The 16,329-nt window shown below is 37.1% G+C and overlaps 1 protein-coding gene across 1 annotated transcript in view; it reads left to right on the forward strand.

Annotated features, from left to right (window-relative positions):
* LRRC31 (leucine rich repeat containing 31) overlaps nt 1–8,829 on the forward strand; it is an 83,351-nt gene extending 74,522 nt beyond the window's left edge. The window contains 1 exon segment of the mRNA XM_066346926.1: nt 8,462–8,829. Within this exon segment, the coding sequence (XP_066203023.1) occupies nt 8,462–8,829 (368 nt within the window).
* The last annotated feature ends 7,500 nt before the right edge of the window (nt 8,830–16,329 follow it).

Here is a 16,329-nt window from a genome sequence, read left to right on the forward strand (position 1 = left end):
GGCCGGGCGCCTTACCGGGAGTGAGAGGCGGCTGGCCGGATATCCTGGTCAGTGAGCACAGATAGTGGGCGAGAGATTCCCCTGGAAGTGGGCACCCATGTTCCCAGACAGAGGGGCAGAGTCAGAGGTCTTTGTGTGGGCCGAATATACTAGTGGCTCTGACTGATTGAGCATTACCCAGAGCCCTGCGCTGAGTGGGAATAAAGTGGGGATTTGCCAGCACTTTGAGCCTCTTACTCTCCAGGCAGAGGCAGTAGCAACCCCATAGCTGGATCATCAGGCTACTAATCCAGGAAGGAAAGACTAGAAGAGAGGCTCCCGGAATACAAACTCTCTCATTGGCGGAGCCTGCAAATGCTAATGAGCCTCGACTGCCAACAAGACTGAAGCCCAATATATGACATCACCATAGAGACTTATCAACTGCAAACCTCTACCTAAGCGTGCCACAGGGGCAGAACTCAGGGTACAGAGTCATGGACCAGGAAGAGGGAGAGAAAAAAAAAAGCAAGAAGATAACTTCTCAAAATCAAGAATAATCCACAGACTTTATAACCTATCCCATTTTATTATATTTGTTTGTTTGTTTCTCTTATCTTCTTGTCTTGATTATTTTCTTCCTCTTCCAATTTGGTCATTTAATTCTCTGCTGGTCTTACTCTCTCCTCTCCTTGAACTACACTAACCCACAAGTGTTACATCTCCCACTATCTTTTCTTTCTTCTTCCTTTTTCTTTATGAGGGTGCACTCCAAAACCCTTAACTCTCTCTCTCTCTTTCTCCTTTTATTCTTTTTTCTTCTTTTTGTGTTTTCCTCTTTCTTTTTTTTTCTCCCTCTATATTAGTTTCTTCTTTTCTCCTTTACTTTTTCTCTCATTCAATCCTCAATCATGAACAAATTATTTTATCTGGGACTCAAATTTTCCTTTGTGGCGCTTTGGGGGTTTTTTACTTTGCTTTTTTAACTCACTAGCAGTGCTCCCAACCCTGGCTCTTCATTTTATCTAGTTCTTGCTCCACAAAATAAAATAGTAATTTTTAAAATTTTCCCCCTTTTTCCTGTTTCCCTGTTATACCTCTCATCATATCTCTTAGTCAACCATCACCTAAAAGCGAATCATTTTATTCTTGACCCAAATTTTTTTCTTTTTTGCATTTTGTGGGTCTATACCTCCTTTTTTGCCCCTTTATCACTTCTCCCACACTCAGGCCCTACATTATAGGTAGTTTTTGTTCTATTTAGCACAATATAATTCACAGTTCACCACAACATTTTCTCAAGAAGAAGGGGAGAGGAGAGGAGAGGAAAAAAAGGGGGGAATAATAATTTTTTTATTTTTACTTACACTTTTTTATTTTTATTTTTTTTATTCTTTATTAATTCTCACTAATACTATCAACAAAACCGCCCTCAGATGCCATTAAGGAAAAAGAAATAAAATATTATGGATACAAAAGCCAGAGAGGTAACACAGATAGATGAGGAAAAATCTATAGAGAAAAAATTAAATATATTGGAAACCTTGGAGCTAAATGACAAAGTATTTAAAATATAAATCCAAAAAACACTCAGAGATATACAAGAAAACAGAGAAAGGCAATTTAGGGAAATCAGAAAACAACTCAATGAACACAAAGAATATATTACCAAGGAAATTGAAACTATAAAAAAAAAATCAAACAGAGATTAAAAAAAACTCAATTCATGAGCTGAAAAACAAAGTAACAAGATTAGCTATTAAAACAGGCCAGATAGAAGGTAGGATTAGTGAAATAGAAGACAAGCAACTTGAGGCACAACAGAGAGCAGTAAAAAGAGACTCAAAAATTAAAAAAAATAAGAAAGCCCTACAGGAATTGCCTGACTCCATCAAAAAGAATAACATAAGAATAATAGGTATATCAGAGGGAGAAGAGAGAGAAATGGAATGGAGAACATATTCAAACAAATAATAGATAAGAACTTCCCAAGCCTGTGGAAAGAACTAAAGCCTCAAATTCAAGAAGCAAACAGAACACCGAGTTTTTTTAACCCCAACAAACCTACTACAAAGCACATCATAATGAAATTGGCACAAACAAATGACAAAGAAAAAATTCTCAAGGCAGCCAGGGAAAAGAAGAATACAACATATAAAGGAAGGCCCATTTGATTATCCTCAGATTTCTCAAAAGAAACTCTACAAGCTAGAAGAGAGTGGACCCCCATATTTAAAGTCCTGAAAGAGAGGAGCTTTCAGCCACAAATACTATACCCATCAAAGCTATCCTTCAAATATGAAGAAGAAATAAAAACATTCACAGATAGAGAAAAGATGAGGGAATTTATCATCAGAAAACACACACTCCAGGAATTACTAAAGGGGGTTTTTCAACCAGATACAAAGAACAAAACAAAACAAAACCACAAATAAAAGCTCCACCAAGAACACAATAAACCGAATTTAAACTGTGACAACAACAAAAAAAGAGGGGAGAAGACGGAGATTAACAGTAGCAAAGGATGGTAGAGTGCAAAAGTACTCACAAGATAGTGCACTACAATGAACAGGGTTGGAACCCTTTTCATTACTTAATGGTAACCACCATTTGAAAAACCACCACAGAAGCACATGATTATAAAAAGCTAGCAACAGAGGAAAGATGTATGGAATACAACCAAACAAAATTGAAAGATAGAAAAATGAAAGAGAAGAATCAAACAACACACAAAACTAACAGAAAGCAATGCATAAATTGGCAATAGGGAACTCACAAGTGTCAATAATTACACAAAATGTAAACAGATTAAACTCACCAATAAAAAGACACAGAGTAGCAGAATAGATTGAAAAGAAAATCCAACTGTATGCTGCCTACAAGAGACTCATCTAAGCAACAAGGATAAAAACAAATTTAAAGAAAAAGGCTGAAAAACAATACTCCAAACAAATAACATCCAAAAAAAAAAAAAAAAAGCATCCGTAGCAATACTCATATCTGATAATGCTTACTACAAGACAGCAAAAGTACTCAGAGACAAAAATGGCCATTTCATAATGATTAAGGGGATGCTGAATCAAGAAGACAGAACAATCCTTAATATATATGCACCAAACCAAGGAGCACCAAAATATATAAGACCGCTACTTATTGACCTTAAAACAAAAACTGACAAAAATACAATCATTCTTGGAGACCTCAATACACCGCTGACATCTCTAGATCTGTCATCCAAACAGAGAATTAATACCGATATATTGGCCTTAAACAAAACACTAGAGCACCTGGATATGCTAGACATCTACAGGACATTTCATCCCAAAGTGACAGAGTATACATTTTTCTCCAGTGTACATGAATCATTCTCAAGAATTGACCATATGTTGGGCCACAAAAATAGCATCAGCAAATTCAGAAAAATCAGAGTTGTACTAAGCATATTTTCTGATCATAAAGACTTGAAACTAGAATTCAACTGCAAAAAAGGAAAAAAACCCGATAAAAATGTGGAAACTAAACAACATACTTTTACAAAATGATTAATGGGTCAAAGAAGAAATAAGCACAGAGATCAAAAGATATATACAGACAAATGAAAATGACAATACGACATATCAGAATCTATGGGATGCAGCAAAAGCAGTGATAAGAGGGAAGTTCATATCACTTCAGGCATATATGAACAAACAAGAGAGAGCCCAAGTGAACCACTTAACTTCACACCTTAAGGAACTGGAAAAAGAAGAACAAAGACAACCCAAAACCAGCCGAAGAAAGGAGATAATAAAAATCAGAGCAGAAATAAATGAAATAGAGAACAGAAAAACTATAAAAAAAATTAATAGAACAAGGAGCTGGTTTTTTGAAAAGATCAACAAAATTGACAAACCCTTGGCAAGACTTACCAAGGAAAAAAGAGAAAGAACTCATATAAACAAAATCCAAAATGAAAGAGGAGAAATCACCACGGACATTACAGATACACAAAGAATTACTGTAGAATACTATGAAAAACTTTATGCCACTAAATTCAACAATCTAGAAGAAATGGATAAATTCCTAGAACAATACAACCTTCCTAGACTGAGTCAAGAAGAAGCAAAAAGTCTAAACAAACCAATTAGTAGGGAAGAAATAGAAAAAAACGATTAAAAACGTCCCCAAAAATAAAAGTCCAAGCCCAGATGGTTATATTAGTGAATTCTATCAAACATTCAAAGAAGACTTGGTTCTTATTCTACTCAAAGTCTTCCAAAAAATTGAAGCAGAAGCAATACTTCCAAACACATTTTATGAGACCAACATAACCCTCATACCGAAATCAGGCAAGGATGGCACAAAAAAGGAAAACTACAGACCAATATCTCTAATGAATACAGATGCTAAAATACTAAACAAAATACTAGCAAATCGAATATAACAACATATTAAAAAATAATACATCACGATCAAGTGGGATTCATCCCAAAATCTCAAGGATGGTTCAACATATGTAAAACGGTTAACGTAATACACCATATCAAAAAACAAAGAACAAAAACCACATGATCTTATGTATAGATGCAGAAAAGGCATCCGATAAAATACAACACAATTTTATGTTTAAGACTCTCAACAAAATGAGTATAGAAGGAAAATATCTCAACATGATAAAGGCCATATATGATAAATCATCAGCTAACATCATATTAAATGGCACAAAACTGAAGGCTTTTCCCCTTAAATCAAGAACAAGACAGAGTTGTCCACTCTCTCCAATCTTATTTAATGTGGAGCTATAGGTTCTAGCTAGAGCAATCAGACAAGACAAAGAAATAAAAGGCATCCGTACCGAAAAAGAAGAAGTTAAGGTTTCACTTTTTGCAGATGATATGATCCTATACATCGAAAACCTCAAAGAATCTACAAAAAGACTACTAGAAACAATAAGCCAATACAGTAAGGTCACAGGATACAAAATTAACATACAAAAGTCCATAACCTTTCTATATGCCAACAATGAAACTTTTGGGAACGAACTCAAAAAGTTAATCCCCTTCACGATTGCAACAAAAAAAATAAAATACCTAGGAATAAACATAACAAAGAATGTAAAGGACTTATATAATGAAACTACAAACCATTCTTAAGGGAAATCAAAAAAAGATACAATGAGATGTAAGAATATTTCTTGTTCTTGGATAGGAAAAATAAATATAATCAAGACGTCCATATTACCCAAAGCAATATACAAATTTAATGCAATTCCCATCAAAATTCCAATGACATTTTTAAAGAAATGGAATAAAAAAATCATCAGATTTATATGAAAGTATAAAAAACCCCGAATAGCCAAATCAATCCTAAAAAAAAAGAACAAAGCTGGGTGTATTACAATACCTTACTTCAAACAATATTATAGAGCCACAACAATCAAAACAGCATGGTATTGGCAGAAAAATAGACAGTCAGACCAATGGAACAGAAAGTCCAGAAATAAAACCACATATATATGATCAAATAATTTTCAATAAAGGGGCCAACAACACACAATGGAAAAAAGAAAGCCTCTTCAACAAATGGTGCTGGGAAAACTAGAAAGCCACATGCAAAAGAATGAAACTCGACTACAGTTTGTCCCCTTGTACTAAAATTAATTCAAAATGGATCAAAGACCTAAATATAAGACCTGAAACAATAAAGTACATAGAAGAAGACATAGGTATTAAACTCATGGACCTTGATTTTAAAGAGCATTTTAGGAATTTGACTCCAAAGGCAAGGGAAGTAAGTGAAGGCAAAAATAAATGATGGGACTACATCAGACTAAGAAGTTTTTGCTCAGCAAGAGAAAATGACAACAAAATAAACAGACAGCCAACTAAATGGGAAATAATATTTTCAAACAACAGCACAGATAAGGGCCTAATATCCAAAATATACAAAGAACTCATAAAACTCAACAACAAACAAATGAACAATCCAATAAAAATATGGGAAGAGAACATGAACAGACACTTCTCCCAGGAAGAAATACAAATGGCCAACAGATATATGAAAAGATGCTCATTTTCATTAGTTACTAGAGAAATGCAAATCAAAACTGCAATGAGATAACACCTCACACCTGTTAGATTAGCTATTATTAACAAGACAGGTAATAGCAAATGTTGGAGAGGCTGTGGAGAAAAAGGAACCCTCATTCACTGTTGGTGGGAATGTAAAGTAGTACAACCATTATGGAAGAAAGTATGTGGTTCCTCAAAAAACTGAAAATAGAACTACCTTATGACCCAGCAATCCCTCTACTGGGTATATACCCCCAAAACTCAGAAACATTGATACGTAAAGACACATGCAGCTCCATGTTCATTGCAGCATTGTTCACAGTGGCCAAGACATGGAAACAACCAAAAAGCCCTTCAATAGAAGACTGGATAAAGAAGATGTGGCACATATATTCTATGGACTACTACTCAGCCATACGAAATGATGACATCAGATCATTTACAACAAAATGGTGGGATCTTGATAACAAGTAAAATAAGTAAATCAGAAAAAAACAAGAACTGCATTATTCTATACGTAGGTGGGCCATAAAAATGAGACTAAGAGACATTGATAGGAGTGTGGTGGTTATGGGGGGGGAGAGGAAAAGGGGGAGGGGGAGGGGCACAAAGAAAACTAGATAGAAGGTGACAGAGGACAATCTGACTTTGGGTGATGGGTATGCAACATAATTAATTGACACTATATCCTGGGCATGTTTTCTTTGAACATATTTACCCTGATTTATTGATATCACCCTAGTAAAATTAATAAAAAAATAAAAATAAATAAAATAGAACCAAAAAATAGTAGAGAGGAGGGAACTAGGTGAGCTAAGACTGGTTTAATGGAGATAGCTGTTCATGCTGAATGATGAGGACATGGGAGTTCACTTTCCTTCTCTGTCAACTTTGTGTTTGTTTCAAAAATTTTCATAATAGAAAATTTTCTGAAGAGAAAAAGCATGTGCATTGCCTTTAACTAGGTCTTGAGAATATGGTGAGAAATATGTATTGTGAGGCCGAAAGATGGAAAGGAAGAAATGTACCTTAAAGACTGAATATAACTGTAGAGTGTACAAGTTGCTAAATGTTCAAGTGCACTGTGGAATCAAACTTGTTGCAAATGAAAGTAATGGGAATGGATCATCCTGCTCATTCTGGAAGCCATGATGTATAAGAAATGACTGAAAAACCAAGGCATGTTCAGCCCTAAAGTGGGAAGAGTTGAGGAGATCTGACTGTTGGCCAACACTACAGGGCTAGCATGAGGAAGGAGCTGAGGTTTCAGGCAGGCCAAGGTGGGCAATGGGGACATGATCACCAGGAAGCAAACTGGGTCCAAAGGAAGCACATCCTGCTGAGAACTGCTTCACTCTAAGGGGCAATGTGAAAGGGTACTTCAGGCAAAATCAGGCTGGTCACCATAGAGAAGCTGTGAAAGGGATTCTTCTCTGATCATCCATCTCAAAGTTGAATGAAGAGACCTCCAAGGTTCCTTGTAACTCTGAGATTTTATACCACTCATCTCATTTCTAGAATCCATTTCAACTTTTAACTGAAAAGGAAAACATGCACTGTTTGCCTTGGCTGTATCCCTCATCTCTTATAGAAGCCATTGTCTTCTCTTAGCTTCATCATTAATTGTTATTTATTGTCACTGTAAGTAGTACTGTGATTGTACTACTCAACAGGAAAATTGTTCTGTGTATTAGAAGTGTCTCACTTGGATTGGAAATTATCCAGGTCTATTTTGCACATGAAAAGTGCTCAGTTAAATAATTGTTGACTAAAGAATGACAGAATGAATGAGCAATGAACAATTAAATAGTGTTAAAAAGCAATAAGACTATTTACTAATGGTCTTCATTTAAAGCCAATGAGCCATCATTCCTCATATTTAATTAGAGAAAGTCTGCAGGAAGAGCTGGGATCCCAGTGCAGGAAAGAGTGGTACATACAAAAAAGATATTCTTTGGGTTTGACCTGTGGTGGCCCAGTGGATAAGGCATCAACCTGGAAAGCTGAGGTTGTGGGTTTAAAACCCTGGGCTTACCCAGTCAAGGCACATATGGGAGTTAATGCTTCCTGCTCCTCCCCCGTTGTGTCTCCCTCCTCTCTCTCTCTCTCTCTCTCTCCCTCCTCTCTAAAACGAATAAATAAAATCTTAAAAAAATAGTATTCTCATTTTTAAAAAAAGATATTCTTTGGGTTGGGATTTGGAAAGAGAAAAAAATCTATTTTCACATTGTGCATGGGATGCACATAAAGGAAATTTGTTACTAAATTAATTTCAGGTACCTTAAATAAAGCTGCACGCTAATAACAAATCATTACCAATCACCAATCTTGTCATTACTAATTGTGGAGCAACTGTTTTGTGTTGCAAGTGGGAAACAGTCATGACAGAAAGTATTCTTGTATTTTAGCATTTAGAGTGATTTTTTTTTCAGCATCAGTAATACAGTCAGGTCATCTGGCCAGGCTACAGAAGCTCAGCCTGAGCTATAATGACAGCATCTGTGATGCAGAATGGTCCATCTTCTGCCAAAACATGTGGCTCCTCAAAGAGTTAACTGAGCTGGATATTAGTCATCAACCATCAACTTTTTGGGTTTGCAGACAATGGTTTAGACTCTTGTTACAGGCTGTGACCAGACTTCCAGAGATCACTGAAATAAGAACAAAAAGATGGATCCCTCCACCTTCACTGGAGGAAGAACTAGAATGCTGTAAACAGGATTTTGGAAGATGGCAGCACAGTAGGCAGACGCACAGACTCCCAGCTCTCACCACCAAACTGGAATATAAATCAATTTAGGAACAATCAGCATGAAAACCCAACTCTGGACTATAAGAACAGCTCTCAAAAAACCAAGGAGCAAAGAAGAAGCCACAACAAACCTGGTAGGGAGTGCCTGAATCTCCCCTGCTAACAGGAACAGAGAGGGGTGGTGAGGCTGAGAGCCCAGAGAGGCTCTCATTCCAGAGAAAAGAGCAGAAAATACTGCTCACAGACACTTGCCTGGTGACTAGGGAGTGAAGTGTGTTGAAAGGACTGGTTTGTCTCCCATGAGGAAAGAAGAGAGAGAGGGACAGATGGTGAGGGGCAGAGGAATGCAGGGGATGACCTAAAAAGCTGACTCATCCAGTGCTGGAGGCAGCCATAGCTTGGGGAGGGACTGATCCTTCCACAAAAGAAAAGACTAAATTGCTTCTGGATCACAGATCTCCAGACATCTCTCCAGTTCCAATCAGCACAACAAGACACAGTTGAAAACAAGAAGTGGGGAGGAGGGGCAATAACTCAGGTCTCCATGGAGATCTGAGATATACCTCCCCCTACTGAAGCTGAAAAAACACCCTGCCCCCAGAGAGATTAACTGGTAGAAGAGGCCTTCAGAGTCTCAGGTTACACCCACAGCATTCCTGGATACAGTTTCAAGGAAGCCCCCTGCTGAGATCAGTAAACAAGACTATCACCTGTTAAGAAAACAAACAAATCAAGACTTCAAAGCAGCCCAAATCTGAAAGTGGATTACAAATAATAGCTGATGCCAACCCAAGAAGACCTAGAAATAACACAATTGAAAACTGGAGGCAGACAACACCAAGCCTAGACTCGACCAGCTAAACAAAGAAAACACCCAAACACAAAGACATAATGAGAAGACAAAGAAGTGCAATCCAAATTAAACCACAAGAAAAACCTTCAGGAGATGAACTGAGTGATATGGAAATAACCAAACTTCCAGATGCAGAGTTCAAAATAATGATTGTAAGGATGCTTAGGGATCTTAGAACAACAATGGATGGTCATTACGAACACCTAAATACAGAAATAGCAAGTATAAAAAAGGATATTGAAATATTAAAAAAGAATCAGTCAGAGATGACAAATACAATATCAAAAATGAAGACCACAATGGAAGGAATTAAAAACAGGATGGATAGAGCTGAGGATTGAATCAGTGAGTTGAAGGACAACTTGAATGAAGGCAAGAAAGCAGAGAAGAAAAAAGAAAAGAGATTCAAAAACTCTGAGGAAACTCTTAGAGAACTCTGTGACAACATGAAGAGAAATAACATCTGAAGAAGAGAAAGAACAAAGAATAGAGGCTTTGTTCAATCATATCATAGCTGAAAACTTCCCTAAATTAAGGCAGGAGAAACTCTCACAAGTTCAAGAAGCACAGAGAACTTCATTAAAGAGAAACCCAAAGAAACCTACACCAAGACACATCATAATTAAAATACCAAAGCTAAGTGATAAAGAGAAAATATTAAAAGCTGCAAGAGAAAAAAAAGCTATCACCTACAAAGGAGCCCCATAAGGATGACATCCGACTTCTCAACAGAAACACGTGAGGCCAGAAGGGAATGGCAAGAAATATTCAAAGTAATGCAGAACAAGAACCTACAACCAAGACTACTTTATCCAGCAAGGCTATCATTTAAAATAAAAAAAGAAATAAAAAGCTTCCCAGACAAAAAACAACTCAAGGGATTTGTTACAACCAAACCAATGCTGCAGGAAATGTTAATGGGCCTGTTGTAAACAGATCAAAGTGGGAAAAGAATATAGCAAAAAAGGAATACCAGCCCTGGCCGGTTGGCTCAGTGGTAGAGCGTTGGCCTGGCGTGCAGAAGTCCCGGGTTTGATTTCCGGCTAGGGCACATAGGAGAAGAGCCCATCTGCTTCTTCACCCCTCCCCCTCTCCTTCCTCTCTGTCTCTCTCTTCCCCTCTCGCAGCCGAAGCTCCACTGGAGCAAAGATGTCCCGGGCGCTGGGGATGGCTCCTTGGCCACTGCCCCAGGCACTAGAGTGGCTCTGGTCACAACAGAGCAATGCCCTGGAGGGGCAGAGCGTTGCCCCCTGGTGGGCAGAGCATCGCCCCCTGGTGGGCGTGCCGGGTGGATCCCGGTCGGGCGCATGCGGGATTCTGTCTGACTGTCTGTTCCCATTTCCAGCTTCAGAAAAATACAAAAAAACAACAACAAAAACAAAACAAAACAAAAAAAAGGAATACAGCCTTAAAGAATAAAATGGCAATAAACAACTACATATCAATAATAACCTTAAATGTAAATGGATTAAATGATCCAATCAAAAGACATAGGGTAGCTGCATGGATAAGAAAATAGGACCCGTACATATGCTGTCTACAAGAGACACACCTTAAAACAAAAGATACACATAGATTGAAGTAAAAGGATAAAAAAAACATTTCATGCAAATGGAAATTAAAAAAGGCTGGGGTAGCAATACTTATATCAGACAAAATGAACTTTAAAACAAAGGATATAGTAAGAGATAAAGAAGGCCACTACATAATGATAAAAGGAGCAATCCAACAGGAAAATATAACTATTATAAATATCTATGCATCTAATATAGGAGCACCTAAATATATAAGGTCTACCGGAAGTTTTGTTCATTTTTGGAATAAAACAAAATACAAATTTTTCTTACCATCAATAAACTTTATTAAATAATATAATTGCCATTATTGTTAATGATTTCTTACCAGCGTGAGGGCAATTTGTATATCCCATTTTTGAAAAATGTTTTATCTTTTGATGTGAAAAATTAAACCAGTGCTTGTTTGAATTTTTTACCCTTCAAAAAAAATTTTTTTTTTTTGTATTTTTCTGAAGCTGGAAATGGGGAGAGACAGTCAGACAGACTCTCGCATGCGCCCGACCAGGATCCACCTGGCACGCCCACCAGGGGGTGACGCTCTGCCCACCAGGGGGCAATGCTATGCCCCTCTGGGGCGTCGCTCTGTTGGGACCAGAGCCACTCTAGCGCCTGGGGCAGAGGCCAAGGAGCCATCCCCAGCGCCCGGGTCATCTTTGCTCCAATGGAGCCTCGGCTGCGGGAGGGGAAGAGGGAGACAGAAAGGAAGGAGAGGGGGAGGGGTGGAGAAGCAGATGGGTGCTTCTCCTATGTGCCCTGGCCGGGAATCGAACCCGGGACTTCTGCACGCCAGGCTGACACTCTACCACTAAGCCAACCAGCCAGGGACTAAAAAAAATTTTAAGGACAAAAACAAGTGATAGTCGGAGGGTGCTAAGTCTGGGGAATATGGTGGATGCGACAGACATGCTTCTGTAGCATTTCTTCCCTGTTGAAATTTGTAAAAATTACAGTGGTGTAAATGAACTTTATCAGTAGCCATGGGTACACTATCACTTTACACATAAGACTAACGTGAATCAACTTTGTTTTAGTTAATTTGCTACATCAGTATGTATACATTAAGTAATAAAAATAGAGAGGCACACATGTGCCAAATAAACATGTGCTTACGTGTCGAAACTTGTTGTAGTAGAAATGGACAGAACTTTCTGGTAGACCTTATATAAAGCAGACTTTGATGGATTTAAAGGGCAAGATCAACAGCAATACTATAATAGTAGGGGATTTCAATACCCCACTAACATCACTAGATAGATCCTCAAGAAAGAAAATTAACAAAGAAACAGCAGACTTAAAAGTCACAATAGATCAACTCGATTTAATAGATATCTTCAGAACCTTTCACCCTAAAGCAGCAGAATACACACTCTTTTCAAATGCTCATGGTACATTCTCTAGGATAGACCACATGTTAGGGCACAAAAGTGGTTTCAACAAATTTAAAAAGATTGAAATCATATCAAGCACTTTCTCTGATCACAATGGCATGAAACTAGAAATATATCACAACAGAAAAGCGCAAATATTCTCAAATACATGGAAACTAAACAGCAGGTTGTTAAATAACAAATGGATTAAGAATGAGATCAAAGAAGAAAAAAAAATCCCTAGAAACAAATGACAATGAGCATACAACAACTCAAAATTTATGGGACACAGCAAAAGCAGTCCTGAGAAGGAAGTTTATAGCACTACAGGCACACTTTAAGAAACTAGAAAAAGCTCAAATAAACAACTTAACTCTGCATCTAAAAGAACTAGAGAAAAACCAGCAAGTAAAGCCCAAATGTAGAAGAAGGAAGGAAATAATAAAGATCAGAGCAGAAATAATGACATAGAGGCTAAAGAAACAATAGAGAGGATCAATGAAACTAGGAGCTGGTTCTTTGAAAAGGTAAACAAGATCAATGAATCTTTAACTAGACTCACCAAGAAAAAAAGAGAGAGGACTCAAATAAATAAAATTAGAAATGAGAGTGGAGAAATAACAACTGACACAACAGAAATACAAAATATTGTAAGAAAATACTATGAAGAACTGTATGCCAAAAATCTAGACAACCTAGATGAAATGGACAAATTCCTTGAAACATACAATCTTCCAAAAATCAATCTGGAAGAATCAGAAAACCTAAACAGACCAATTACAACAAATGACATCGAAACGGTTATCAAAAACTTCCAACAAAGAAAAGTCCTGGGCCTGATGGCTTCACAAGTGAATTTTACCAAATATTCAAAGAAGAACTAACTCCTATCCTTCTCAAGCTATTTCAAAAAATTCAAGAGAAAGGAAGACTTCCAAGCTCCTTCTATGAGGCGAGCATAATTTTGATTCCAAAACCAGGCAAAGACAACACAAAGAAAGAAAATTATAGGCCAACATCCCTGATGAATATAGATGCTAAAATCCTCAACAAATATTAGCAAACGGGATCCAACAATATATGGAAAAAATCATACACCATGATCAAGTGGGATTTATTCTGGGGAGACAAGGCTGGTACAATATTTGCAAATCAATCAATGTGATTCATCACATAAACAAAAGGAAGGAGAAAAACCACATGATAATTTCAATAGATGCAGAAAAAGCATTTGATAAAATCCAGCACCTGTTCATGATCAAAACTCTCAGCAGAGGGAACATACCTCAACATGATAAAAGCTATCTATGACAAACCCACAGCCAACATCATACTCAATGGGCAAAAATTAAAAGCAATCCCCTTAAGATCAGGAATAAGGCAGGGGTGCCCCCTTTCACCACTCTTATTCAACATAGTCCTGGAAGTCCTAGCCACAGCAATCAGACAAGAAGAAGAAATAAAAGGCATTCAAGTTGGAAAAGAAGAAGTAAAACTATCATTATTTGCAGATGATATGATATTGTATAATGAAAACCCTAAAGTCTCAGCCAAAAAACTACTGGACCTGATAAATGAATTCAGCAAAGTGGCAGGATATAAAATTAATACTCAGAAATCAGAGGCATTTTTATATACCAACAATGAACAATCTGTAAGAGAAATTAAGGAAATAATCCCCTTCACAATTACAACCCCCCAAAAAAAAGTACCTAGGAGTACATTTAACCAAGGAGACTAAAGACTTGTACTCGTAAAATTATAAAACATTGATAAAAAAAATCAAGGAAGATACAAACAAGAGGAAGCATATACCATGCTCATGGTTAGGAAGAATAAACATCATTAAAATGTCTACATTATCCAAAGCAATCTATAAATTCAATTCAATTCCTATTAAAATACCAGTGACATACTTCAAAGATATAGATCACATATTCCAAAAATGTATATGAAACCAAAAATAACATGAATAGCCTCAGCAATCTTAAAAAAGAAAAATAAAGTGGGAGGTATCACACTTTCTGATATCAAGTTATACTACTAGGCCATTGTACTCAAAACAGCCTGGTACTGGCATAAGAACAGGCATATAGATCAATGGAACAGAACAGAGAACCCAGAAATAAACACACACTTTTATGGACAACTGATATTTGACAAAGGAGGTAAGGGCATACAATGGAGTAAGGACAGCCTCTTTAATAAATGGTGTTGGGAAAATTAAACAGCTACATGCAAAAAAAATAAAACTAGACCACCAAGTTACACTATTCACAAAAATAAACTCAAAATGGAAAAAAGACTTACATGTAAGCCATAAAACCATAAGCATCTTAGAAGAAAACATAGGCAGTAAGCTCTCTGACATCTCTCGGAGCAATATATTTGCTGATTTATCTCCACGAGCAAGTGAAATAAAAGACAGGATAAACAAATGGGACTATATCAAACTAAAAAGCTTTTGCGCAGCTAAAGACAATAAGAACAGAATAAAAAGACAAACAATACAATGGGAGAACATATTTGACAATACATCTGATAAGGGGTTAATAACCAAAATTTATAAAGAACTTGTAAATCTCAATACCAGGAAGACAATCTAATAAAAAAATGGGCGACAGAAATGAATAGACACTTCTCCAAAGAGGACATACAGATGGCCAATAGGCATATGAAAAAATGCTCAACATCACTAATCGTTAGAGAAATGCAAATTAAAACCACAATGAGATATCACCTCACACCAGTCAGAATGGGAGCTCATCAACAAAACAACACAGAATAAGTGCTGGTGAGGATGTGGAGAAAAGGGAACCCTCCTGCACTGCTGGTGGGAATGCAGACTGGTGCAGCCACTGTGGAAACTTTATGGAGATTCCTCAAGAAATTAAAAATCGAACTGCCTTTTGACCCAGCTATACCACTTTTAGGAATATACCCCAAGAACACCATAGCACTGTTTGAAAAAGAGAGATGCAACCCCTTGTTTATGGCAGTATTGTTCACAATAGCGAAGATCTAGAAACAGCCCAAGTGTCCGTCTGTGGACGAGTGGATTAAAAAGCTTTGGTACATATATACTATGGAATGCTACTCATCATAATAAATGATAACATCAGATCATTTACAATAACATGGATGGACCTTAATAACATTATACGGAGTGAAATAAGTAAATCAGAAAAAACTAAGAACTATATGAATCCATACGTAGATGGGACATAAAAATAAGACTCAGAGACATGGACAAGAATGTGATGGTAAGGTGGGGGGAAGGTGAGAGAGGGGGTGGGGGGAGGGGAGGGGCACAAAGAAAACCAGATAGAAGGTGACAGAAGACAATTTGACTTTGGGTGAGGGGTATGCAGCATAATCAAATGTCAAAATAATCTGGAGATGTTTTCTCTCAACATGTGTACCCCGATTTATCAATGTCACTGCATTAAATTTAATAATAATAATTTAAAAAAATTAAAAATGAAAAAAAAAGAATGCTGTAAAGAAGATCACAGAAGCAGCATTCACTCTGACCGTGGCAGGAGCCAGTAAGCTGATTTCCCAAAATCTCCTATGATCCTATTTATATAACATTCTTGAAATAACAAAATTATAGAGATAGAGAAAAGCTTAGGGATTGAGAGAGGGGTAGGTGGCAGATGTGACTAAAAGGAATAACACAATGAGACCTGTGATGATGAGACAATTGTTTATCTGATTATGGTGGTGGCTACATGAAGCTACATGTGAC

This window comes from Saccopteryx leptura, chromosome 8 (genome assembly GCF_036850995.1).
Source record: "Saccopteryx leptura isolate mSacLep1 chromosome 8, mSacLep1_pri_phased_curated, whole genome shotgun sequence".
NCBI lineage: Eukaryota > Metazoa > Chordata > Mammalia > Chiroptera > Emballonuridae > Saccopteryx > Saccopteryx leptura.